Genomic DNA, 26,730 nt, shown 5'->3' with positions numbered 1-26,730 from the left:
ATGTTTGGCAAATATGTTCTAAGAAAGACAAGAGCAGGCCATTACAGGTTGAGTGCAGCACTGTCCTTGAGACTTTTATAAATTCTTGACCTGGACCATAAATAATGTATCAGAATACTAAGGTATTTGTTCTTTTATCCTATCACCCCTTCCTAAGAGACATTATCACCTGAAAGCCATCAAGGGTAAATTAGTTTTATGAGAAAAAAAGCACATTACTGATGGAAGAATGGAGGATTTAATACTTATAATTTCTTTAATTATTGGTTTTGGAACATTTACATGATGGATGGAAAACGCAAATTGAATATATTAAGGCCAGATGCTCTCCTATTTCTAGAATCATCTATGCCAGCTCCAGCAGAAATGGAGATATTTAGTCCTCCAGAAAAAGGGCCCAGAGCAACTTGGAGATGCTCCAAGGTCCCTGTTAGCCATAACCCCTACACATCAGGCAGGTACCCAGGACCTACAGCTTTATTCTTTCATGCCCTGATGGAGCACACTTCATCCTCACTGAAACACATCTGTGGATGAATTTTTAGTTCTCAGCTCTCTGAAAGACAAGTGCCCTTTTTCCCTTGCCTTTTTCCTTAGCTCCCTTCTGCCTTTGATCTCTGTTCTGGGAACACCAACAACAGTGGGAACTTTCAGAGAGAGATGAGGAAAAAAATGGACAAAATTTGCTTCCTGCCATCAAGTCATATTCAGGAATGAACTTCAGAATAGGCATTTTATTTACTAAAAATAACAGATGCCCGCCAGTACTTCTGGGCTGGAATTTTCCCTTAAGAGATGTGGAAACTGCTGCACACCCAGTGCTTACCCTCTGTCTGCTCTGCAGCTATGACTGAGATCTTGTGTTTATGATAAAAACAAAATGTTTGGGAAGCACAGGAAGATGAAGCATTTGGAGTTCCTTGTCCAGGATAAAACTCCTCACTTTTTATACTATTTGGGCAGTATGAGATGGAACTGATGAACAGCAAGTTAAAATAGGATATTAGGGAATGCCTGATTTCAGAGAGGTGAAAACTCAATCTATTTCACTCATTTAGATCCACCTCAGCCCAGGTTTGTGGCAATGAAGTGGTATATTAAGATTGGATTCCTGCTTAGTGGTTATCAGGAGAATTGTGGTTTTCAAAGGCTGGACCTAATGGTCTGAAATCTGCTATGACAGCCAGTCTTAACTTCTTGGTAAGGTCAGCAGAGAAGACAAGCCCTGAATTGCTCTCAAACCTTGACAGCTCTACCAGCTAAGGATTAAAGCATGCTGAAAGGGGAGCTACCACAGCCACTGTGGATATTTGGATGGCTTCAGCTTTTGTGTAGTACTTGGTTGCAGCTATCAGTGTTCTCATGCCTCCCAGGAAAATTTTCAGGCATTTTATTTAATTCACCATCTCTAGTCAAATTGCTACAGCTTTTTAGTTAACTCTTGCTAGACAGGAAAATTTCCCCACTATCAAGTGTCATGCAAGTTAGCATAAAACGCTTGAAATGAAAACTGGCTTTACAGGAGTTTTAGCCCATTGCTCCCTCTGCTGGGACTGAACTGGGATGACATATGAGGAAATCACACAGCCTCATCAAACGACAGGGATGTGAAGAACTCATTATCCTTTCAGAAGGAAGGGCAATGGAGAAATAGATAATTCATAAGCATTAGATGAATTGCCAGGCTGCTCATTCCAATTGAATTCCTCCAGAAATTAATTTAATCCTGTTTCTCTCAACAGATCATGAAATGGCATAGCATAATGGGGATCATTAAATGGAAATGGTGAGAGTAATTCTTTAGCATCATCACCTGGTATTCAGTGAGGCTATTACTCTTGGAAAAAAAAAAGCCATAAAAATACCTCATAGCAGCCTGAAAATGTGCTTTCACTTACACTGTCCAGTGAACATTTTATATGATAAGGTAACTCCTGTCACACTGGAAGCTTCTCTTTTGTGAACAGATCTTCAGAATCAAAAAAGACAGCCCTTACACGGAGGTGATATTTGGGCAGATTTATTTTTTTGAGTGTAACTCTACAAAAATTAGGCAAGTGTTGGTTTTATGAAGGTGAGCATTACCTACAAACTCTGGATGCTGTATCACAGACAGAACAGATCAGACTTGTGACTGCACTTCTGCTGATGAAAGCAGGAGGAAGTGCATTTTGTTAAAATGAAACACTTATTGAACTCATAAATCAGACTGCTATCTGAGAAGTGCCTTTTTTTTAAAGACTAATATATTTCTAAGATCCATTACAATACTGAAAAGCTCAGAAACAATTAAATCTTCTAAAATTTACTATTATTAATCTAAATACTTCCTCTTTTTATCTAGGTTGCAGGAAACATTTATTTCCCTGAAGACTCATAGGACTGTTAGCATCAAGGCCAACTTTTAAAGATGTGCACACTATGCCCTGACTTTTTGGATAAAATGAGGTTTCAAACTTGGTACTCTTGTCTAATTTAAGCTCAGTTATGCTTTTCTTGAAAGTACAAAGTTTCTCATGACATTTTCAAAATGTTATCTATTGAATTCATATTCTAGATTGGTTTCACTACATTTGAGGTGTGGTTTTTATAGCTTACATGTTTTAATTTAGAGGAGTGAGGAAAAGATTCCTTGTAGCCACGACTCACTTTCTAGAGCACTAAGATGGTTCATTGTGAAAATTGCTCCAAGACAATAATGTGGGAAAGAACTGCAAAATATTAATTTTGGTCAAAAGAACACACACACACACTTCTCAAGCAAAAGAAGGAACACAAACCACAGGAACACAATCACATTTAGGAGTTAGTGAGGCATCCAAAGAGAAGGTAACTTGCTACCTGTTTCAATTCTTCTTCCTAAAGAAAAAGAGGATCAGCACATGAGATGAGCCAGGATGTAAGTGAAGAACAAAAAGCCAACCCTGGAGTACAGGGTTAAAGGTGCAATCAAGATAGTTGAAGATATGAGACCAGGTTATGTCCCACCTCTGCACACTTTGAAACAGCAGAACAGTGCAAAGTGTGCAGAAAGCTGCTGTCATTTCCTACCCCAGATTTTCTTTGTCCAGTTAGTGACTAACAGCAGGCATCCTTCACTGCTGCTTGTGGCACTGCAGCATTTCATGGGTAGAACAAAAAGTATCCTGCCTAGTTCCAGCTCCCAAAAATCTGCTGGCTCTTCAGTGGGCCCTGCTGCTGAGGTGCCACCAAGTCGTGCATTGTGTCTGAGGAGGGGCAAGTGACAAAAAGTGACAAACCCATCCTTTGACGCAAATGGATCTATGGATGCATGTTGCATCTAAATGGATGCATGTTGCTAAATGTATTTCAGTGAAATTCCTTCTGCTCTTATCTGAGCCATATTTGACCCAAGTTGCACTGAATTTCCATGAACTCATTTGAGCTGCCACAGCCAACAAGTAAAGAGTCTCCTGTCATACTCAGAGAGCTTTGTTCCAATATGAATTTTTGGCATCATCTGTCCTGAAGTACATCAGGTAAAATAAGGCTGCAAATAAAAACACTTATTCCATCTTACTGTGGATGGCCTGTGTTTAAAAAAGCACTTGTTTTTTGATATCTTTGTTCTTAACTGCTAGTTGAGACATGTTTCATCTCTTTAACAAGGGCCTGCTTCTATATCCCTGAAAATGAAACAAGTGTAGGGAAAGCACCTCTGAGCTGAGAGAGGTAGATGTGGCTCTTAAATTACTCATCTGACAAAACCAGCAACTGAATCAATTAAAGAAACTTTAACTTAAGTGCAAAGTTAAAGGCCTAATGACTCTATACTGTCAGCTGCAGTGAATAATAGTGTACAGTACTGAGGTTTTTTCCTTGCAGTTAATAGTTAACTTGTTTTATGTGTCAGTTTCTTTTCTTTTTCTCACTCCTTTTAGCAGCAGGTGAAAATGATGATGCAGTACTGCTACAGGAATGACATCACCTGAACATCATCTGAAACCCTCGAATTAAAAGACCAAGGCAAAACATAAAAAGGGAGGGAGACACAGTCTCACAGTGGGTAGAAACAGCCAGCTTCTGCAGAATTCTGTGGTTACATAGTCCTCCCTCTCCTTTCTCACTTCACTTTGTATTTTCCTTGGCAGTACTAGGTGCAGCTGCTTACCTTCAGCAGTTTCATGAGGCCTTCTAGCTGAACCATCAGCTCCCTTCGGCTTTCCTGGAGAGCAGACATCCTCTGTTCCAGCTCATCCTTCCGCTGCCTGAGAAACAAGGAGACCTGATCAGGGCTTACCCCTCACAGCAGCAGCAGCAGCTTTTAACTGCATCATTCTGCCAGCCCTACTATGGACAGATGCCTACAGACCACAGGCAAGCAAACACACAGTATGAACTCAGCACAGGGCTTAGAAATGTGGCTCCATGAAGGCTAAGGAGCTCCCTCTCACTGGGAATCCTCATAGGACTGAATAGTGATTAGGGAAAAGACAGACACTGACACAGACCCTTCTTCAAAGAACAAATGAGGTTCAAACAAGCTTGTGTTATAGTCCCTTGTGCAAATGCCTGGCAATTTTAGCTTTGGAACTCTCTAGTCAATAACCTCACTAGCTGTCAGGAGAAATTAAAGCCATGCCCTGAAGGACAGGAAATTACAGCAGGGGCACTGAACACAGTGAGATATGAGAGATGCTAAGAGAGTTCAGAAATTCAGACAAAAACCCACAGTAATCTGCATTTGTTTCTATTTTTTCCCCTGAAAACAAGAGGAAGCCTATCACATAGTACAGATATAACTGCTTGAAGTTAGCTCTTTGCATTCAGAGTCCAGTGCTGGCTGTGTGACAGTGAATACTGAGCCACTCCAAGTGTGACAGTCCCTCTGTGCCCCCATAAATCTGAACAGCTTTGATTCTGCACAGCTCCATTACACAGGATGGTGGAACAGCACTTGCATACATTAAACTACTAAATTTTGGGAGGTCTCCACCTAAAAACAAAATAAAATTGTTGCCTCCTGGAAGTTATGATATAATGAACATTACATCATACATACAATTAACTACTGAAAAAGATGCATATATTTTATATTCTACTGCATTGCAAGTAACATACAAACACTATGTTGCTAGCCTTGTACAACCTACAAAATATGACAATTTAATCCTAAATGGAAGAGCACTGGAACCAATGAGACTTAAGTAGATTTCCTGTATTTAGGGCAATATGAAACCCTGATTTTGAGCCTTCACTGTAAGTGAGCAAGTACAGATACAGACAACATTGATTTCTACAGGACTGCTCATGTGTGCTATCCCTCACCTTTATAAAAGGATCATATAGTAACACTGCCAGGTTGCATTTACTCTTCTGAAGGATTGATCTATTTCCTGCTACAAAATGCCTGGTTGGCTTTTCTTTTCCAGACAGGTAATGGCTGGAAATGCTATGAACTGTACAAAGGCAGCAGAGTTTATTATTTAACCAAAATAAGGTCCGTGTAAGTCAAAGTGGCAGGTCCTAGTACAGAGCTCTGCTGGTTTTAGATTCATTCCACAGGGAGAGAGGAGCTAAGCAGTGTGCACTGTGCAGACTGCTCCTCTGAGGGGTTTCTCCTGCTGTACTCCAGAGCAAATTCTTTGAAGTAAGGGGTTTTCCAACCTGTCTCCAAGACAGCACTGGTAATGTGAAGAATGCTGTGTTCAGGACCTCATTTCAGTGAGTGACACACTACAGCAGCTTGTGAAAGCTGGTGGGACAGGTACCCACAATATGGTTTACAGAGTCCAGCATTTCTTAAAACAACGTGAACTAAATTGCTCTACAGCCCCTAAGTGCTTCAAGCCTGAAAAATCAGCAGGATAACAGACATAAATCAGGGCTGCTACCCTGAGTCCTGCTGTTTTACACATAAGAACAGCCTTGTGCCATCTTAAGTGTCTAGGAATTTGAGGTGGTGTCAAAATTCCCCAGTAAATCCAAAATCAAGACTTTTGCCTTTCAAATGGTGAATATTTCAGAAGGAATGCAAAGTAGTTCAGACCCAGAGATTAAAAGTTATTTTCTGATTCTCATACTGCATATTAAATCAGAGAAGGTAGAGGTGAGGAATTCAGTATCAGTGCCCTAGGGACATTGCATATCAAGAAATTCAAATAAGGGTATTATGCTTTAATATGTGTATCAAAATTGAAAAGAGGGAAAAGCTAAGTAGTCAGCCTGCTAACACTACACCATCATTCCTTTTTTTTTAAAGTGTAGTGAATTTTACTAGTCAACTATATAAAAAGCTGATTTCCTAAACCTGCTGAAAATGGACTTCCAGTTTGATGGACAAGAGTTACATTATTGGTATATTTTACAGTGTACACATTTTCATGGCAGTCAGTGTTATATGCCTCACACAATGTCACTTGCCTGTAGATCTCCAGAAGTAATTACACATTAAAATCCCTCATAGAAATGAAGAAGCTAATTTGTATTTAGATTGGAAAGCCAAAGTAATGATTTGTGAATCAGAAAAATATTTTTGTGTGGAAAATTCCATAATAAAACTATCAAGTATTTGTAAAGAAAAAAATTTAGCACAGTTTCTGATAGTAAATTCCTTTGGATATGCATCAGACCACTAAAATATTAGTTGTGTGAGGAGTGGCTAAATGGCAAAAAAATGTTCATTAGTCAGGGGGCAGAGCAATCTTGCATTGTTTCACTGGAAAGAAAGTGCTTACACTCTCTTCTCTATTCACATAGAGCATTTTGAATAGTTCTAATTGGATTCTCTGTTTGGCTCTCACAATGTGAACTTCAGGACTTCCAGGGAGCCTATGGATCTGGGCCAATGACAATTGCACTTCTTCAATGTGATATACATGGAAATTAGTAAATCCATGTAGAGTATTGTAACTAACATGCAGTCACATTCATATTAATGTTTTTAGCTCAGTGGGATAACTGGAGGAAGGATCCTCTAAATCTTCAGCAGCTGCAGATGATATTACTCTTAACGCCCCCATGTGACAAGGAGGATCATTCTGCAGCCTGGTTTGGCACCATGAAGAGAGCTGACCTCTCCTTAGAGTTCAACACATGGAGGAAATTTCCAAAGATTAATATCTAATTCTGGCTGTATTTTCATGTAGTTCTCTATTTTCTTTAGCATAAACTAGAAATCTTTGTAAAGGCATTTGTTCTGAACATTTTTTCCCATATAATTAATGGCATTTGGACCAGGCTGGGGGGACCTGTTCCAAACGACCTAAGGGCCTAACTCTGAAAATCCTAATGCATATGCTTAATTTAATGTAGAGGAGTAATATGTGAGATTTCACATGCACACAATTTAAAGCATAAGCTTAATTACTTCTAGGACAACGGGCTGCACCAAAACTGGATAAAAAATATACATTGGCTTACTTAAAAAACCCTCCAAAACCATAAGCCAGGCTTATCTTTTATTTCTTCTCTTGCTGAGAATGACTGGTTGGCCCCTGCCAAGGCCAGAGGTTTTACTCCTGAGCTTACCTCAGGAGCCGGAGCTCTGCAAGGAGAGTGGGATTTTGTTGGGCCTTCTCTGGTGTGGGCTGAGACGCTTGCTCATGTTCAAGTCGCAGCCTCTGGATCTCCTGCAGGATTTCTCTTGGGGAGGAGAATAAGCAGAAGACAATAAGTCATTAATTTTCCACAAAAGCAGCTCCCTGGACATTGCAAGAGGTGAAGAAGCATGACTGTATTTAGCTTTAAATCAGTGAAGATGTAAGTAAAATGCAAACAACTTGTTTGCAGCCAAACAAAGAAGCCCTCAGCAACAGGAGAGGGTTCTGGATATTTCCTGAATAAACTCTTAGGATTCTGCCATAAAGGGAAATCATTCTTCAAACCCCCCCCAAAAAACACAGGTAGACATAAAATAGCTCCATGCTTGACAGAACTGCTCCCTTTTAATTCTTCACCATGAACATTTCCAGCACCTCATGAACTTAAAAAAAATTGAAGTAACCTTTCTGGACATTGTGGGGTATCAGAGAAAATATTTAGCCCTTTAAAATACTTTGAATGGAAGCAGAGATGTGAGAGCAGCTGACAATTCACAGAAAAGCACTTTAACAAGACTTGTTACGACTGGCTTGTGAGCCCTGGAGTACTGTCAAAAGGCTAATACAAAGCTTCACAGCACAAGGTTGAAACCTTTGTGAATTTTGTCTCTTCTTCACAATGTGCTGGAAGCAGACGGTCAGGAGGCAGCCTCGAAGTATGAAAGGCAAATCGAGACTGGAGCTGGTGGTGCTCATTACACGGTGACAGAAGGCAGTGCAGAGTTTGAAACAGGAAACCATCTGGTCTGGGCTAGCCTCTGTTTTATGGTCCAGCACTAAAAGCAGAGCTCTGCTGCCATACATTTCATGGCATCAGGCAGTCTGGTACCCAGGGCCAGGTTCTCTGCTGTTAACAAACAGGCATCACTCCTATTTTGGGCCGGCTGGCCTATTTCTCCTGGACACTCTCTCGGTCACATCTGCACCTCCTGTCTCATTTGATCAGCAGCCTAACTTGCTGCTAATCTTCCTGCTAACCTCTCCCAGGCAGGCTGTGTTCTGAAGAGCTTTAATCATCTTTTTCCTGAATAAAAGCAGGGGAGCATAACATTACAAGCGTGACTGATCCTTTTATCATTGCATGTTATAGTGCTACTGAGAATCCAACTGAAAGTTAATCCGGTTTTGAAACAGAATTTTTTAAAAAACTCTTAACAAACAGCAGCTGCAAACAGTAAAGCATCCATGATTACATCATGTCATTGGACAGTACATTTCTGAAAACATGGGGTGGCTATGGATTTCATAGCCTTTATCCTATTGTATGGAGCTTTTTGTGCTCTGTTTTTATTTGTAGGGGGAAATGTATGTGCCTGTATAAGCACATTTTACAGGTGGTAAAAAATGCTAAGAAACAAACACATATGTAACATATGGGACTGAACAAAACCAGGAACTTAGCGGATCCTTACCGGTTTTTATTTTCAAGCTCTGCAATCAGCTGCCTTTGTTGCTTGTTTGCATCAATGGTGAAGGAGATATCTGATGCCCCTCTCTGCTGACTCGGCTGCTGCTGTAAAACAGAGAAGGCTGCATTGAAAGAGGAATAGCCAGCATGCACCACGAGTTCAACACAGATCTGTTCTGTGAAATCTGTTTACAGAAAGTGCAGTACCAAGCTTGCCTACACTAAAAAAAGAACATTCATGTTGTGCTCATACCAGTATGGAACCATTGCTAGTAAAAGCAGAGTAAGTGCTACAGTAAATAAGACTCAGTGTTTACCATCCTGTCAGTCACTGCTTTTTCACGCAGCTTCCTCTGAACCAATCATAAAAGGCAATGACACTGCTGCAGGCAGTTGCTGTAATGTAGCTCTTGATATTGATGCTACAGACAAGAGGGGCACACTGAAGCAAAAAGCAGTGTCTGCCTCCAGAAAGGATGGGATGTGTTTCCAGTGCAGTGATGCTTCGCTCTCTTGAAAGCACGGTTTTACTTTCAGTTTGAAAGCAGTGCTCAGTTTTCAGTCTGGCTGTGTGGCCCATTTGGCCAAGTTTTCCTATCTGCTCTCATGATACTTCAGGAAATCTATTTCCCCAGTCCTTCAAGTACAGAAAAATCTTTTTTTCCACCAGTAAAATGATATGAGAATTTGTCTCTCAGCAAACTAGGTAGTGCTCACTACAGCTTCATTGGACTACGCACTTTTTGCGTGTTCATCAGCAATAATCAATCGCTGTTTTCCTTGTTCATACTTCTGTATTTCAGTATCGTAACAATGACAACACAGAGCAGGACATTTAGAAGTTTCACAACTATGAAAGATACCCATTTATTTCTAACTTCAACCTGAAAGAATCAGGTATTTTAAAATACCCTGCTGAGTTACTGCTGTGATATGAGGACTCATCACCACAAAAAGGCCTGTGAAGTGTAACTCTTGGAGTGTTATTTTATGTGATGCCAGGCATCCCCTCTGCCAGGAGGTGAAACCTCAAAAAGGGTGAAGATCTATTTCAATAGCCTAACAAAGGTTAGGATTGTCTGTGAGAAAAGGACAGTATGTTTCCCTCATAACCACATACTATCTTTTCTGCTATGGATACATTTTAACACATCAACTACAGGGAAGCAGAACAGTGAGCAAAGAACTGATAGACACTGGTGGATGTCATCACTCATACAGGAGGAAGCAGGATCTTTATCCTGAATGCCCACTGTTATCAATATATTTAGCTCCTTAAAATCCAGAATGACTATCACCAAAGCTTTAAAAATTTCCACTGCCCCTACTGAGCATCAGTCTTTTGCTTGGAAAGATTTCTCTTTATAGAAACCCCCCCCTCTTCCTTCTGTCTTTTTTGTTCAAAGAGCAAAGATGGATGGCAATGAGAAATTCAGTATTTTCCTTCAAGTCAGCTGTGTTTATACTGTTTTCCCCTACATCAAGGACACATGTTATATGGAACTGATGTCGACTGATTTTTAACCAGAGACATTATTACTGGGGAATCATGTTCCCATAAAGAATTACTGTCTTTCAGGAATAAGACTGTCATCTACAGGTTGCCTTAAATTTGAAACACTGTGTCACATGTCTGGAAAGGATTGATTTGGGCTGGACTCGCAGAACAGGAGCACTCCTCTCCTCCCAGGCAGCTGCAGGTAGTGTGAAATCTCCGTGACAGCATCTGCACAGGGCAGCAGAACCATCTTCATGTGGTCTGAATGTGACTCAGTGTCTTTACACATGTGTGGTGCCCAATTTCACTCTTTCAATTGACCCCACAGTGTGAAAATTTCAGTGTGAAAATGTTTCTGGGTGCTCCAGACCTGCTGCTTTTCACTTAACCATCATTCATGGACCCTTCTTCTATCAAATGGTCTGAGATCAAATAAAAGTAGCTCGGCTGACCTTTAATGTACCATTTAAGATTTTATATATTTTGATAAGGTTCCTGCTTCATTCTCTCTTGTTCCTGAATGCAGTTAGTGAGGTTTTAGCCTGTCATCACCTTCTATCTTTGGACACAGAGAACAGAATAATCATTGCTCTGAAATGAAAATGGGAGCCAGGGCTAATGCAGGGGGTCATTACAGTCATCCTGCTGAAGAACATTCTTTAATATCCTTAGTACTTAAGGTCCTAGTGGCTGTGATATTCGAGCCAGAGAGTAAAATGGATTCACCACACCATTTTTCCAATGCAGTAAATCATTAACCTTTAACCAAAGCTAGTCCAGACAATATTTTATAGTCTTTCCTGAGTTCAAGATGTCAGACTCCTTTTGATGCAATTATTTAAATGCCACTACATTAGTATATAGATTATATGCATTAGTATGTGGATTCTTTGGATTCAATGGACTGCATAAAAGTGTTATTATTAAAGCATAACAGCCTCTGATGAAAAGAACAGGGAAAAATAATCCATTAATCATTAGACTGTCAGATGTAATTTCCCTGATCTTGCCAAGCCCCTGGAACACAACAGAAGGAAAGTACCTTCCTTTAATTAAAACACTTACTGATGAAGAAGTTTCTGCTGCCAGCCTTGCTGCGTACCTAGCGATCAGCTTGTGCTCTTCATCCAGCCGACTTGCACTGTCAAGGACGCTGCTCAGAGGGAGGGGGAAATGGGAAGAGAGGTTCATACACTGCAAAAACACCCTCTGCCTCAGCCAGCCACCACCTCACACCCCCAGGCAGAAACACCCTCTGCCTCAGCCAGCCACCACCTCACACCCCCAGGCAGAAACACCCTCTGCCTCAGCCAGCCACCACCTCACACCCCCAGGCAGAAACACCCTCTGCCTCAGCCAGCCACCACCTCACACCCCCATACATCAGTCAGAGCAAAGGAGCAAACCGTCACCAAATTAGGAACAGCTGATGTTAATGGAGCAAATGGGAGAGAATTTCCCTGGAAAGATCAGCTCTAAGGGGCTGGGTAGCACCTTCCCTTAGGGAGAAAACAGCAGTGCTCTGCAGCCCACAGTAAAGGCTGTACAGGGTGCAGCTTGCAGACTACTCTGCCCAAAAAGGGTCAGGAAGTGGTTAGGACCATCAGTCCACATTACTTTGCAACTCAGCTTTGTCATGTAAGGGGGATAGAATATAAGAAAATAAAGGTAGTATAGAAAGTAATCTTACCCCTAAGGAGTTGCAGCTGAGCCAATTATTAGAGATTAGGAACAGGCCTGACTTTAACAGGCCACAGCTGTAGCCAATGAGAAGAAGAGTGCTATAAAAGAGTGGGGTGGCTGGTTGAGAGGGGAATTTGACTCAGTTGGCTACTGTGAGGAGGAAGAAGAATCAATGCTTAGAGGAACTGTCCATGAGAAACATCAAGGAGATGTGAAACTCTTGCAGTAAGAAAAGGAGAATATGGAACCTTTGTGATATAATGACAATGTTACCATATCACCTGGAAGATTACTTTTTGGCCATCGGATTAGCAGGAGCCTTGGTGTTTCTTGAGAAAAACTTTAGAAGCTTTGTGATATTTGCTCCAGAAAACAGTGTTTAGGATAGTTTTGCAGGTCACTTCCTAAGGTCTCATAGATCACTGACCTAGGAATTTATAATCAGGCTTTCTCTTTTTTTCTTGGTTTCTTGCTATTTGGGAGTAAGACTTCACAGTGCCAAGTGACTGTGATCAACAAGTGTAAGAACTAAACAGTAAATATGGTGAATTCCTTTAAAATATTGCACCTTATTATCTTTTCTCCCCCAGGAATATAACATGCAAATATTTCTCTAAGGTTAATGCTTTTCCAACTGTCCTTATTTTAAGAGGAAGCTATTATTTAGTCAGATGAGCAGGAAAAGTAATATAGTGAGAGTCTTCACTATTTTTAAACATTAAGAAGTTTGCAGACAAACATCAAAACTAACAAAACCAGAAATACTTTTCAGAAATCTGAAAAGGACTTAGTTGACCCTGGATAATCCTGAGCTTTAGAATCCTATACTGCATTACTTCTAGTATACGTAAGAGAGAAAAAATGAAGTGCCTAAGAAGAGGTGAGAGGAATGTGGAATTGCCATGTGGAATACAAGGCTGCCTGTGGACTTTCCCAGACAGAGGCAAGTCTGGCCTCTTTTCTTATCCTTTGGCTACTGTATAATGGTTTTTGGCTGAAGGGAAACAGGAACAAATCTCCCTGCCCACGGGCTCTTCTGGGCATGTAACTGGTTGCTGGCAAACAAGCTTCAAAAGAGTCTGGGCATGGGATTTTATTCTGATTTTTTTTCCCAGAAATTGTACCTTGAACTCAAAAAGCCTTCCAGAGGAAAATCACACTTGTACCAAAAGCTCTGCTTTTGAAGAACTGATATATTTAAAAGGAATATTTCTCTAAAACTTCTCAGTGAGTTCATATCCCCGTGTCCTTCAGGGAACTAGAGTGCACATGTGTTGTTTGGCTTTATTAAATCCACTGGGATTTAAAAGTTATGTTTGAAAGATGAGCAGTGGTTGGTATTCACTGATCATGAAACTAAAGCTGGGTGTCATGTGGATTTGCTACAGCTTAGTGATGCAAGAGAAAAGAGACAAACATCATCTTTTTCTCATTCTGATAATAACCTGTGAGACCACAAACATGAAGTTTAGAAAAACAGTAAAGCTCTGAAAAGTGAGACACAGAGAGGTTCTGTGTAAATAAAACTTGTCCTGCAGACTGCAAGTAAGACTTCTGGTGGTAGATGAACACTGACTTTCTGGTTTTGGTTATGTTTATTTTGTTACATACACAGTCTAATTTTATACTTACTTAGATTCTGGTGGGGAAACTGATATACCTCTGGGAAAGACCAAAGCTAAAGGCATTTTTCTAAATTTACACAGTTCTGCTTCTTACATACTCATGCTTACTGTACTAGTATGTCACCCAGAGAAAGAAAGGGGTGAGCAACTCTTGCAGATACATAAAATTATGTAAACTGGGTAATAGGGGTTACTTTTATGACAGTTTAATTAATTTTTAATTTTACCATAATGACCAAAACATTGCATCCTAACAGATGGTTGTGAAGACAGCAAGTATTCAGCATCAATTCTCCTTTTTATGGCAATGTGCAGCCATATCCATCTTGGAAAAATGGATTATGGTTCCACTTATTGGCATAACCCAATCTGCACCAGAGTTCTGAGATGTGAGCTAACACCTAAGCCAACTGCTTTACTGAATGAACCAAGCCACTGCAGCTTTTTGAGTCTTACTTGTACTTAATGTCTTTGATATATATTTATGTGTGGGTGGATGTCATAAAGTAGATGTAGCAATGCATCAAATTTAGTCTATGAGTCCTGCAAATCACTAACCCCAAAGCCTTGAAAATTAAATTTCAATGTCTGAGATAAATGGATTTCTGGAATATACCTATTCTATGTGACCATTAAGCACAGAAGTTTGCACAGCAGCATTAGCCTCAACTGCCAAGAATTTTATGTCTCAGAGTTCTCAGATTTACCATAATTCAGTTCTGTTTTACTTCACCAACTTCACAGAAAACCATTCAGTGATACAGCAAGACAACTGCACAAAAAAGGTTTAAAATATTATGAATGTGTGTGCAGAATTTGGGATCCCAGGGGAATGACTCGGGCATCCTTTTGAGAGAAGCTGGACATTTTGCATACAAATATCCTAATGTTGTTCCTTCTTTTCTAAAAATCACTGCTTCTCCATTAGTGACCATTTATTTAAAAACCTTATAATTATTAGCAAGAATTGGTCTGGCACCCATCACCATTCAGATGTAGAGTGAATATCCAATATTAGCACCTGCACAAGGGGACTTCTGTGGTCTAAGGCAGCTCCATTAAAAAAAGGGATCTCAAAACTGTAGGCAAAGGATGAAAAACATGATAACCTATGGGCAAAGGAGTGACTCTGGAGGATCTTTCTATTTCTCAGGCTTCAGATGTGTCAGACCAGCCTATTCTGCAGTAGGCAGCTGGCAACAGCTGATGTGGATGTTCCCTGCTGGTTTTACAACTCTGTCACCGCTGGTTAGAAAAGTCTCTGGTGAAATTTTTGCAAGACAAGTATCAGTGCAGTCTTCATGACATGTTCTTATTCTACAAACCCCTCCTTAATAAATAATTTGCTATAGAAAATATGGACAAATTAAAAGGTCCGTTTCTAAGCCTTAGGGCTGAAAAAAAACCAAAAACATGTTGCATAACAGCAACACACCAAATGTTCTCTGAGGACTGTTTAACTGCCACACTTTCAGAACTGGCTTGGTTTTAAGACACTTTAAACCAAGACAAATCATCTGAGTCCTCTACTACTGTTAATTTGCCATTTACTTTAGAATGACTGAGATTTTACCACCAAAATACCACTCAGCTATAGGGGAATAATCACAAAATTGAACTCTGTTCAAGGGAGCTAAATGTCTATACATTTCCTCTGTAGCAACTGGTCTCTGAATGCTTTTCCTCTTTCCAAGGAAGACTAAACCAGCCTTCCCACCTAGAGTTCTACACACCCCCTTAATAAACATTTTAAAATATACCCTAGAATAGTACAGCACTTTTATATAGAAGTAGAATTCACATAGTACTATGCAGTATAACACAAAACCCCCAGAAAACAGCTCTCTATGAAACCAAAATAACCAAAAACCTCTTTCAATTTCTTATTTTTTCTGTACCTGAAAAGAAAAAGACTGAAATATATGGAATTATTATTCAAAGCTAGGCAAAGTCTCTATCTTACAAAAATGGAAATTATTTGCAGTTAAAAATTCTTTTTAAGAATCAGACACTAAAGATAAACTAAAGTAAGTGTCAAATATTGGTTTTAAATACTAAAAAAGACTTTGCAATTAAACTATTCAAAACATCTGCCTAAGGGCTAATTTTTCTACCCATACAGTTACTATAAATAATGAATTAATTCTTCCTATTTTTTATTAATTTGCTCTGGAGTACTGGCTTCTAAGAAACCCTCAAGTAGCTTATTAGCCTGTGGTAGAAGGAAAGGAAAACTTGTACTTTTACTTGCAGTATCAAATAACTGGAGATGAAAAATAAAGATAAGCAGTGAAAATTAATTAAATTAATTAAAAATATCCTATAAAGTCCAAAATATAAATACTAGCTGCACTTCAAACAAAAACAAAGTTATGCTGGGTTATATTAGACTGATGATTAGCTATAAATTAGCCTCAGTATCTAAAAAACCTCAACTCTTGTTTTGTTTTTAAATGTTACTATACAGCTCTTCAGATAATTTTATGTATTATGCTCACGAAGAATCTCTGCAGGTTTTTCTTGCAGATAAGGGTCCAGCTACAATCATTCCTCTTTTCAGCTTTGGCTGCCAGAAGCACTTGAGTTATCTGATGTCTGGGGATGTGCAGGTAGCATTTTGCAGGCAGATTGAACAGCAGAGCTGGCCAGCTGCAGCCTCCCCTAAAGCAGAAGCCACCTCATTTTGGTTAACTGCATGCTTTACTCAGGTTACCAAACCTCCTTAAGATGCAGGGTGAAGTAACTTGAACTCAGCACCATCCTGGAACAAATGTGTGGGTTTTGAGCAAAGTGCATCCAGCCACTCTGGGGCATGGGCAGGAGGAGGTCAGCTCTGCCTGAAGATGCCACCCCAGACTTTGAGATGCAGCAGCTGAGCTTCCTGCAGAGGTCTCACCTATTCCTCTGGAAACTGGCTTCACACAGGAGCTCTAGGATGGCAAGATTTTGTTCTTGTTTTTACCAAAATGTAACCATTCTATTTCTCTACTAGCAGTCTCGGTCCAACAAAGCAGAAAATGGCAATGCAGCATGGTCTGATGCTTGACTAAGACTACTGTCCCTCTAGATTATGTTTCTGTCAAAATCTAATTATACAAATAACTGAGATTGTTTCTCATTGAGGATGCCGTGACTGCAGTGATTTAATGTCAGTAATCAGATGTTATGTACTGTGCTTTGCATCAGTTGTTTAAACAATTAAGGTTGTTGTCAGTCACTCCCCCATTCATTTCTCAAAACCAAATAAATGTTGAATATCATGGCATATGATTTGTATATGTATATTTGGAAACAAAGGTGCTATGAGTTGGTGATGTTGGCTCAGAGCCTTGAGGGAACAGGTTGGAATAGAAAGAATAAAATTTGGAGGATGAAAACAGTACAGATGAGGGGAGGTGCTCACAAAGGGGTCTCAGGAGGGACTGGAAGCCCTCACTAAGCTAAATGAATCCTAGACATGGCATCCAAAATGCTATGCCTGCCAAACCAGCCTAGCACCACCATGTCCATTCTTCACTCCCCTCCTGAACAATCATATCAAGTAAGTCACTCATGGTAGCCAGGGCCACATTTCCTTCTCCCTGTCACACCAGACTGAGTGGCAGCATATTCCTGTCCTCAGTCATGGGTGGGCAATGCCTGGTCACACACATGCCCCCAAGAGCCTGCTTTCACATCCACGTGTCAATATTGCTCAATAAGCCTGATTTCTGGAAGTGCTTCTTCAGGAATGAAATTCCTCTTGAAAATGTTTTTTTTTTTTAAAGGATAAATGGTTTTTATTTTCCTCACTAAAACCTAGTTTGCCTTTTCAACCCTCCACCACTGGCACATTCCAGTGGGCTACAGAGTAGAGAAGCAGATCCAGGAGAATGGAGGCAGACTTTTTTATCCACTGGGCATGGCAAATTACTCCTATTTTCAACAGGGGCTACATGCAGAAGTGAAATTTTAAAGACTGCAGAGAACCATTGCATTCACTCTCCTAAATAAAGTTGCTTATTGCCTCCTACATCCTGGAGTAAATGGAGACATTCTTCTAACCCAGGAAATATTCTGGAGTGGCAGCACAGGAAACTGAAGGGTTTGCTATGAGCAAAATAAACCTCCTGATCATAGTTTTGATAGAAACATTGTACAGTTTTCTGCTCAGCACCACATTTTCTAGGGCCATATACTGCTCACCACTCTGCTGGTACAAGGCTGCAAAGTCTATGGAATTCTGTTGCACTGAAGAGCTGAGGCAGCATTTCCCTTCCCTGGCGTGGCGGGCTGCAATGCCAGCATCTCAAGTGCCAGGACAGCTGATGGGTTTATGAGACAAAGCTCTAACAATTAATTATGTTCAAGACACCCACTTAAAACCCCTGAAAGAAGGGAAAATTTCTATAAAGGATTCAAGCAATGCAGAAATCAGGCAAATTTAAAAGCAATGCCTGACATATGTAAAAATCAAAATTAATTTCTCTCACTAGGTTAGTAAGAAAACTATTATTGTGATTTAATTATTTAAGTACTATTACAGTTTCTAACTTTCAAGGAAGGTGAAGCTACAAATTATAAATGATCTCAAAAATGAATACCTGGAAAACATGGGCTTGTTTAGTTATTGTTGTGTGAAGATTTCTGCACTACCACCAAGTCCTGCACTGCCTGGAGCTCAGTATCCCAAACAATTTGCACAGCCATTCTTAACTAAGCAATTATTTGCAATACTTGGCAATACCTTGCAAGCCTCAGTAGAGAGAATAGCAGCCAGTGCCACAGTCCACCAACTTTGGGAGGACATACCCCATATTCATACACATTCACTTCAGGTTAGTGCTCATGAAGAGCTGCTCCAGCTCATCAGGCAGGAAGGGAACAGGGAGAGCCTTTGGCTGAGCAAGGTCCCTTTGCTGGGTGCCCCCAAGGTGCCCAAGCTGCACTAACCGTGCGGGGCTGCTCTGCAGCATGTTGACATAGACCCCGATGAGCACGTGTTCATCAGCCAGCCTGTCTGCAACATCCAGGCTGTACTGCAACCTGCAACAGGGGCAGGGTGTGAGCCAGACAGACACACACACAGAGAGAGCAGGAGCAAGATTGTGAAATGGGAATCTAGGAATGAGTACTTCAGCGTTCTTAGGAAAAAAAAAAAAAAGAAACAACACGCCAAGTGCAGAAATTATTTTGTTATTATTGTAATTTGTATGGTTAGTGTTTAGTGATTTAGGATGGTAGCATCCCACTTGATGACAGAGTCAGCCTCAGAAATCAGTGAGATGCCAGATCAGGCCAGGGACTGAAGCTCTGGAGCTGTACAGTTGAAGCTCTGGAGCTGTACAGTAGCACTTATTACAAAATACAGCAAATTGTAGGTCAGCATTATTTAGTGTAATATACTCTATATTGCACAAAACCATTAACATAGATATGTAACATAAATGACTGACACACTGAATTCACAAGCTGGATTTGCTTGGAAGTGTCCGATCAAGATCTTATGCATCCAGGTGTACATACATATATTAAAACATGCCTTATTTAGGTTAATTGCTTATCACAATTTTCTCAGGAAAAATGTACATAGAATACATTAAAAATGGGAGGAATAGAGGAAAATGTTTTGGTTTAGCTGTGTTAGTGCAAGTTAAGAACATACTCTCCCTTTAACTTACCCTTTGCCTTTCAAGAAAGCTGGAGCAGCCCTAGCCAGCAGTTTGCTCTGCTCTACTTCAGTATTCTTGGAAGGAGAGCTAGTTAACAAGACAGGAAAACTAAGAAGAGGGTAAACAGTGATGTCTGAAATTCATTATAGAACAGAGTTTGGAGAAGCTCATTTGAGTGCCCTGGACTGAATAAAAACAATAGAAGCTTTAAAGGAATTCTAGAAAACATCAGGAAATGCAAAATCAGGAATTATGAGTTTCCCCTCCTGTTCTCCAAAAGCAAACTATTAAAGCCTCCACTACAGAAATGACAAACAAAATGTGCTTCTCTCACAAATGGAGAGATGAAGGCTTGTGTATTTTCCAGATGGAGTCCGAGATAAACACGGTCTCAAATGCTGCTTTCAAGCTGGGAAAGCTTTACCATAACAGCTAAATTGCTTTTCTCCACGTTAACTGTAAGATGGTTTCTATAATCTATGGAAAGGTATTTATTTGGATGCAGTGATAGGATACAGCAGTTTAATTTTCAGAAGTACTGTTGTTCTGTTGATTTAAAATAATATATAGGTCACCAAATACACTTTCTTTCTAATTACAGTATTTAATGGATTGCAGTAACTGCCTCTTTCTCAACACTTAAATATCCACGTTAACAAGCTACCACTGGCTAAAATTGAGAAACATTGAAAATGTTCTTTTTTTTCTTTTCATGCTGCAGCATTTCTTTGTTTTTAAGAAACAACAAAGCAAAACAAAATTATATTTTACTTTCTTTTTTTTTAAAAATTAATTACCTTTTTTTTTATTTGGCACCTCATGGGTGTGAAAGCATGGATGCACTTGTGCATCCAGGGGTGTATGGGTCTCTGTGTGTGTGTGTAGACAGGTAATGTTGCAGAAATGTGGTGCCTGGTAATCTTCAAAACCTTCAATATTGGGACAAAGAAGGCATTCAATGAGGTGAGATTTGTGTAATTCCCCTCCTTTTGGGAGGGCAAGGTAGGCAGTAGGGTGCTGAAGAGGATGGGACCAAAGGTTGTCCTAAGAACTCAAACCTATTTATTTATAATAAATTTGTAAGATAAATGAATGAAATGCTGTACTGCACAGCAAGAAAAAAATGCTTGTTTCACATTTCTCTGCCCACCAGCATGCTACTTATGCATCATTCATGGGGTACAGGGTGTGCCACTTCAGCCAAAAATGCACCTTTCACTTCTAAAAGTACAGATAAATACCTTGCCACAGTGGGAGACCGAAAGCCACAGGGCAGATTTTGTGCCTTGCTTTCTAACAGTGTGCCCTCCACCAACCACAAGTTCCCCTCTCCCATGCTCCAGAGGCCACACAGCCAGTGTGCAGAGACAGGTGAGCAAGGATTACTCACTGAGCAACTGACACCATGCCCCTTTCCTTTTTAGTTGATTAAGCAAACTTTAATCTTCCAACCTTTTCTCATGAGTTACATTTTCTCTGTTCTTCTGATGTTTGGGTGTCTCCTCTGGACTCCAGACATGCTGGTTAGCATATCTACGCCCATGCTGCTGCCCTAAACTGCAAGCAAACCTCTAGGCAGATGTCTCCTCCTCTGGGGAATGAGTTTTAATGGCTTTCCACATGATGTTCCAGGGTCAAATGCAATCTAACAATTGTATTGCTGACTTCAATTAGTTTGTGGTCCACTGCAACTGCTAGGCCCTCTTTAAAAATATTTCTATCCATCCAATTATGCTCCCATCTTTTATTTGACTATTTGCTTCCTTGCTACAGCACTTTTCACTTCTAATTACTGAATTTCCTGTAATTGATTTCAGATCATTTGGACATCAATTACTACCATTGCTACTGAGCTACTTTTATTTAGAAACTGCTCTCCAAGCACTCTCTTCCACAACTACTTCAACCTTTGTACCACCTACACATTGGATGTATTCACTCTATTGCTTCCATTAAGTCACTATGAGAAATAGTGCAGTGTCTAATTTAGGATAGCTTTCAACAATCCCAGCAGATGTCCTTCTCCTAAAGCGACAGCAAACTTCTGAAAATGTCATTATTCATTTTCAATGTTGCTCTTTTACTAATTTCCCTATGTTTGTATTTACTTTGGGTACTTCTATATCATCTGGGACTATGTATAAAGTCCTTTTAAGGTCAACCCGTACTGTATGTGCTGCCTCCTTTTTCACCCACTGGATCAGTCATCCTGTCAATGAAATAAAATAGTTTGGTTGATATAATTTGTTCTTGACAAATCTATGGTGGTTCTATCTTGTTTATTATCCTCCAGATGCTTACTAACTCTTCTACAGTTTCAGTATCTTTGGATGCCAAGGTTAGGCTGCCTCCTTTATAATCCCTTTCACCTTTGTCCCAAATTCCACCTTCAACCCTCCTTCATTTGTAAGAGCTGACATTTGTCCTTCTTGTTCTTCCATATCTTCCTACATCCTCCACATATTCCCCAAAATACAATTAATACTTCAGAGATCATTCTGGCCACAGAGAATTTCCAACTGGAACAGATATTTTAAAGACATATTCCTGCTAAAATGGAACATCTTGTAAGATGCTAAGTAATGCTTCTCCATCCAAATTTAGAGATAGATCTTCCAGCTGTGAGCAGATGCCTATAAAGATACAGACCTAATAATATTGGTGCAAAAGTTATGCCCTCATTAGTGTCTACCTGGCTACTAAACAATCAAACATATAAACCTTTCCTTTAGCCAGGTGGAATATTGCTGATATTCTGCTGAAATAAGGCTTCTCATCTTGTTCTGAAAAAAACATGCCAAGACAGCAAGCAGTTGATGTCTACCATGCTCCTTAGAGACAGGAACATGGAGAACAGCAGCAATCCAGTGTGTTTTGCTCCAAGTTAGTTGATGACTAGAAATCTGGCCTAATCTCTTGTTAGAGGTAGAATATATTGTTAGTTAGAATACCATTTCCTTTAACTTTTATGTGGAGTTCAAAAAAGGCACCAGCCATTCTGACTCAGGATTGAATAAGACTCAATTTCTCCTTGGCTATGGGTATCAGATATCACAGTGCATTCTTTCTATCTATCACACAATTGTCAAGTCATTTTAAGTTCACCAGAATGAGCTGCATCACACCATTTATTCCAGTTTATTACCCCTTTAGAAGAACTAAATGCATTAGCTGTGAAGGAGGGGCTGAGAAAAATGCAAGAAAAACCATTCTGTTTCATCTTATCCTACCTAAGCATAATAATTCAATAGCTTAAAGAAAACATTTATAAAGAAAGAGCAGGACATTGTACCCATTATTATGGCAGCTATATACTTTAAGTCAGCATGACAGACTGCAGCAGGGGAACAAAATTATTCAAATAAGGAAGAAAAGCATTAATTCAGTGTATAGAGTTATTTCTCTTGAACAGACAAAAGTTTCTATAATGCTAAGTTTGCTTGTTTTGATGTAACATATCCAAATCACTGGGTTTGCAAGGGCATTACCTATTCTGCAGTAATCTTCCCTTGTTCTGCTACCTTCTAAGCCATTGGAAATTGCAAAAACAATTGAGAGAAACCCCTGAATATTAGCTACAACAAAAGAATTACAGGCCTTGTGGTTTTAATCATATTAGCTGTCAACAGCAAATGACCATGATTTGGTACTTGGGAGAAGATCACAGACTTTTTAGTTTCTTCTTTTCTAGCACAAATGCTTTAAAGCTGTTCTTGAGCTGTGCAGAGCATATTCTTGATACCAAATTCCACACTGTATACATTAAGAAGAAAGGTGCTTGTAATTGCTAAGCCAACCTCCTCATTAAAGCTCTCTTATGGACCTGCTGGCTCAAACTAAGCAAACAAGCACAATTTTAAGTGGACATTAATTCTAAAGCAGATTTAAGAAATGAAAAAGCATCTTTGGGAAAGCCTGAACCCAGCTTCCTTTGAGCTATGGAGTAATTGTGTACCCACCCAAAATCAGTGCTTCAGATGCAATTAAAGTGTAAATAGTATATAATGTTCCATCTCCTTTCAGCTGCTCCCCACAATTTGTCACTGCATTTACCAATTATCAAAGATCTTTCCTCTAACAAGATTCTCCATTCTCCCAGGTAATTTCCAGTTTTCATCCCTATGTCCAGAAATATAGTAGTGTGCTGAACTTAGGAGGTGCTCTCCATTTCCAGCAGCAGAATGAGCTGGTGTGCTGAATTTAGCATTTGCTGCCACAGGGAGGAACTGGTTAGAATGGCTATGTTCTTATGTGAACACAAGCAGCTGAAATAAATACCATGGGAATGCTGTGAATGACTTTCTCTGCCAATTCTCCTTTGAATAAACATTCAAATTACATAAAAACGTCACTTAAAGCTATCTGAAACCTCTGAACTAGACTGCAACACAAATTAAAGTAACCATAAGTTATCTGCAGTGAAAACACAGCCAGCAGAGCTTTTAGTGTTGATTACATCCAGCTAGAAATTTTACTCTGAGTTTGTACTCTTGTTATTATAATATGAATCATGGAGTATTTAATATAAAACCAGCATGTTGCAAACAGAGCCATCAAAGTCTGTTTCTCTTATGTTCAAGAGGGAGAGCTTCCACTAATGGGGCCTGATTTTCCCAGGGCAATAGTAACAGTAAAACTTAAAAGAATGAATGAAGATACAGTTATTAGTCTAACCCAGACCGAAGATCTTGGCATTTAGCAGAAAAGTACCTTCATATCGATAATTCTTACTGAATTATAGTTAATGCTCATGGATTAACAAGAAAAAAAAAAAAGGAAATTTCCACATAATTCCACAAAAAAAGGGTGGGGAAACTGTTCTTATGCAATTGCATATTTCTTTTATCCAGGATGAAACAGGATCTTCCTTTAGGTCACTGAGATGTGAGGGAATGCTGGACAAAGGGTTCAGCAACGAGAGGCAGGGGTCCAAATCCAGTGCTCACTATAAATGGGAAGTTTTCATTAGCTTCAGGAGGATTTAGATCTGCCTTTCCTGTGGTCATTTTGAAAAGCAAAGCTGAGGGGTCTGGGGAGGGTTATTGGCAAGCAGTGCTTAGGGCAGAACAGCAGCCACCCACAGAGAGAGCTGAGGCAGAGGAGGCTGGCTGTGAGACCTGAAATCATTTCCAGGCTTTTGTGCAAGCCTCTTTCATTCCTTAGTCAAGAACACAACAGGCAAGTCATACACTGATGATGGAACCATAAAGGTGTAGTTTACAAAAGCAATGTTTCCAACTTCCACGGGACACATTAATATTAATCCTACGTGAAAGGGAAAAAAGGAAAGAGTTGTGCTGCGCAGAAGCAAGAGAAGTTGGCAAAGCCCACAGCCAGCAGGAAGTCTATTCAAAAGATTAATTAGAGCCACAGAAACCCTCTAGCCCATCAGAGCCTTCCTTAAAGAATATTTTGAGTAGTTTAGCAGAATTGCTAATGATTTAGTGCATGAGCTACAGAACTACTGCGATTAGTAGGGTTAGTGCTCTCATACTGACCGTGAATTGTTGTGAAGCTGATTTACATACAGCTTTATAAGAGAATGCTCATCAGCCACAGGACTGGCTGCATTTATACCCCCAAGTAACCTGAATGATTCAAACAATGAAACCTTGTTAATACCTCAAAAAGAATATACAGAGAGCAGAGTGTTCAGAGAGGGTTCGTAACAATAAATCCAATTTATTTAGAAAGAGTACTGACTTGGTTGTTTGTAGGGTGCTTTTCCTTTCCAATAAAAAGATGCAAATTAAATTTGTAAAAGGTGAAAATAAAAATATGAGAATTAGCTGTCAAACTCCTAAAATCCTCCTATATCAATGAAACAAAAGTGACAAAACTTTTCATATACAATCAATGTAATCACTTTACATATCAGGGTACAGTTAACTCTAAAAAAGCCAGAATGACTGCTGCATCACGGAAACTTTTAGCTGTACAAGGATGTCACACTATCCACTTATATGAAGTTTGGGTACCTATGCTTGAGGGGGGTGGTACTATCACCTGCCTTCAGGGGATTCTCATCAAGGAGTGTTTTCTAGGGAAAAAAAGGAACTCTAACAGTTCAGGAATCATGTACATTTAAACCTGATAGTTAAAGACAGTCAGTTACCAAAGAAGATAAAAGTAAAATAATTAGGTATGTTTTACAGGCAAAGAGAGACAAGCAGCACAGTAGACAGTGCTGTGAGTGTTACTGCAGGTCCCTGGCCTAAGGAGCAGTGTACCTTTGTTAATCAAGCACAGGGATGTCTTGGGAATAGACAGAAGCACCAGCAACACTCCTAAAGAGTGCTGCTCTTAGCGACCTCTCCTGGAGAGGCCACAAATACATTACTCTGCCTTGCACATAAACCCCCAAGTATTCCAACTACAGAAATGAATCTCCATTTGCAGTCTCTCTGTATAGGCAGCAGATCTGGCCTTGGGAGCTGCTTTGGGACTGGCTTTCAAAAAGCATCTCAGTCACACCCACTTGCACTGAGACAACACAGAATTTACAGCTTACAGCTTGTGGTAACAAAATTCATAAATCAAATAAGTAGTAAACCATCTGCACTCTGACTTTGCAGTATACACTGCAGGTTTGGTTTCAGTTTTGATGGTAAAGTATGTAGCTGTGAATATCCAGAGATTGTGTTTAGTCATTTGGGAATGCTGAAGCACTGACACACACAGCAGGAATCAAGCAATAAAATGCACCCAAGGAAGACACATTGCTCATCTTCCCTAAGACAGCAGAAGTTATTTTCCTGCCACCTTCTTACCTATGTGCATTTGTAGGTTCACATAGATGGGGTCAGACAGCTAGCAAATGCTACACACATATTTTGGCTGGATAAGCCAAAATATTGAGTCAAAATGTACAGTCAGCTGCAAGCACCTCCTCTTTGGGATTTGTTTCTGATGAGACTTCCCTGGTTTGTTTACTGAAGGGTCAGTCACCATATTCCAAGACTACTCTTTCTTCCTTGTTGATTTTAATGAAAATCAGAATGATTTAACAGGATGTCTTGCTATGTCTTGGAAGTATGAAGACATCCCTTTGTTCATCCATATCTTGTGGTATGATGCAGGCATTCCCAGGAGGCAATGGCACATCCCAGTTCCTATTCCTATAGTGCTGTTACAAAATTACTTTTCACCAACAGCCCATTTTGAGTCCCTATGGGAGAGTGCCTGGGGTTGCATGTGAGCACTTTTTAGTGGGTCAGAATGGTTCAAATGAGAGCTGAAATTCAGTGCTCTGCTGTGGGGAGCTTGGGGTGCCTTAACTCCAGCTCTCTGTTCAGATGTCTGG

General features: G+C 39.9%; 1 protein-coding gene across 8 annotated transcripts in view; it reads right to left on the bottom strand.

Moving 5' to 3' along the window:
• Positions 1–26,730, bottom strand: part of DTNA (dystrobrevin alpha) — a 223,996-nt gene that overhangs the window by 18,859 nt on the left and 178,407 nt on the right. For 4 of the 8 annotated variants that reach the window (XM_066562926.1, XM_066562910.1, XM_066562919.1 and 1 more), the window contains 5 exons: positions 24,926–25,015; positions 11,534–11,621; positions 8,975–9,075; positions 7,492–7,605; positions 4,133–4,229 (listed from right to left, as the gene is read on the bottom strand). In XM_066562926.1, the coding sequence (XP_066419023.1) occupies positions 4,133–4,229; positions 7,492–7,605; positions 8,975–9,075; positions 11,534–11,621; positions 24,926–25,015 (490 nt within the window). Of the gene's footprint in view, positions 1–4,132; positions 4,230–7,491; positions 7,606–8,974; positions 9,076–11,533; positions 11,622–18,708; positions 18,802–19,436; positions 19,515–24,925; positions 25,016–26,730 lie in introns of all 8 variants that reach the window. The other 4 variants (XM_066562935.1, XM_066562876.1, XM_066562893.1 and 1 more) reach the window with 4 other exon arrangements.

Source organism: Molothrus aeneus, chromosome 1 (assembly GCF_037042795.1).
Source record: "Molothrus aeneus isolate 106 chromosome 1, BPBGC_Maene_1.0, whole genome shotgun sequence".
NCBI lineage: Eukaryota > Metazoa > Chordata > Aves > Passeriformes > Icteridae > Molothrus > Molothrus aeneus.
The sequence above is the reverse complement of the archived record's forward strand: the minus strand, read 5'-3'. Positions and strand labels throughout refer to the sequence as shown.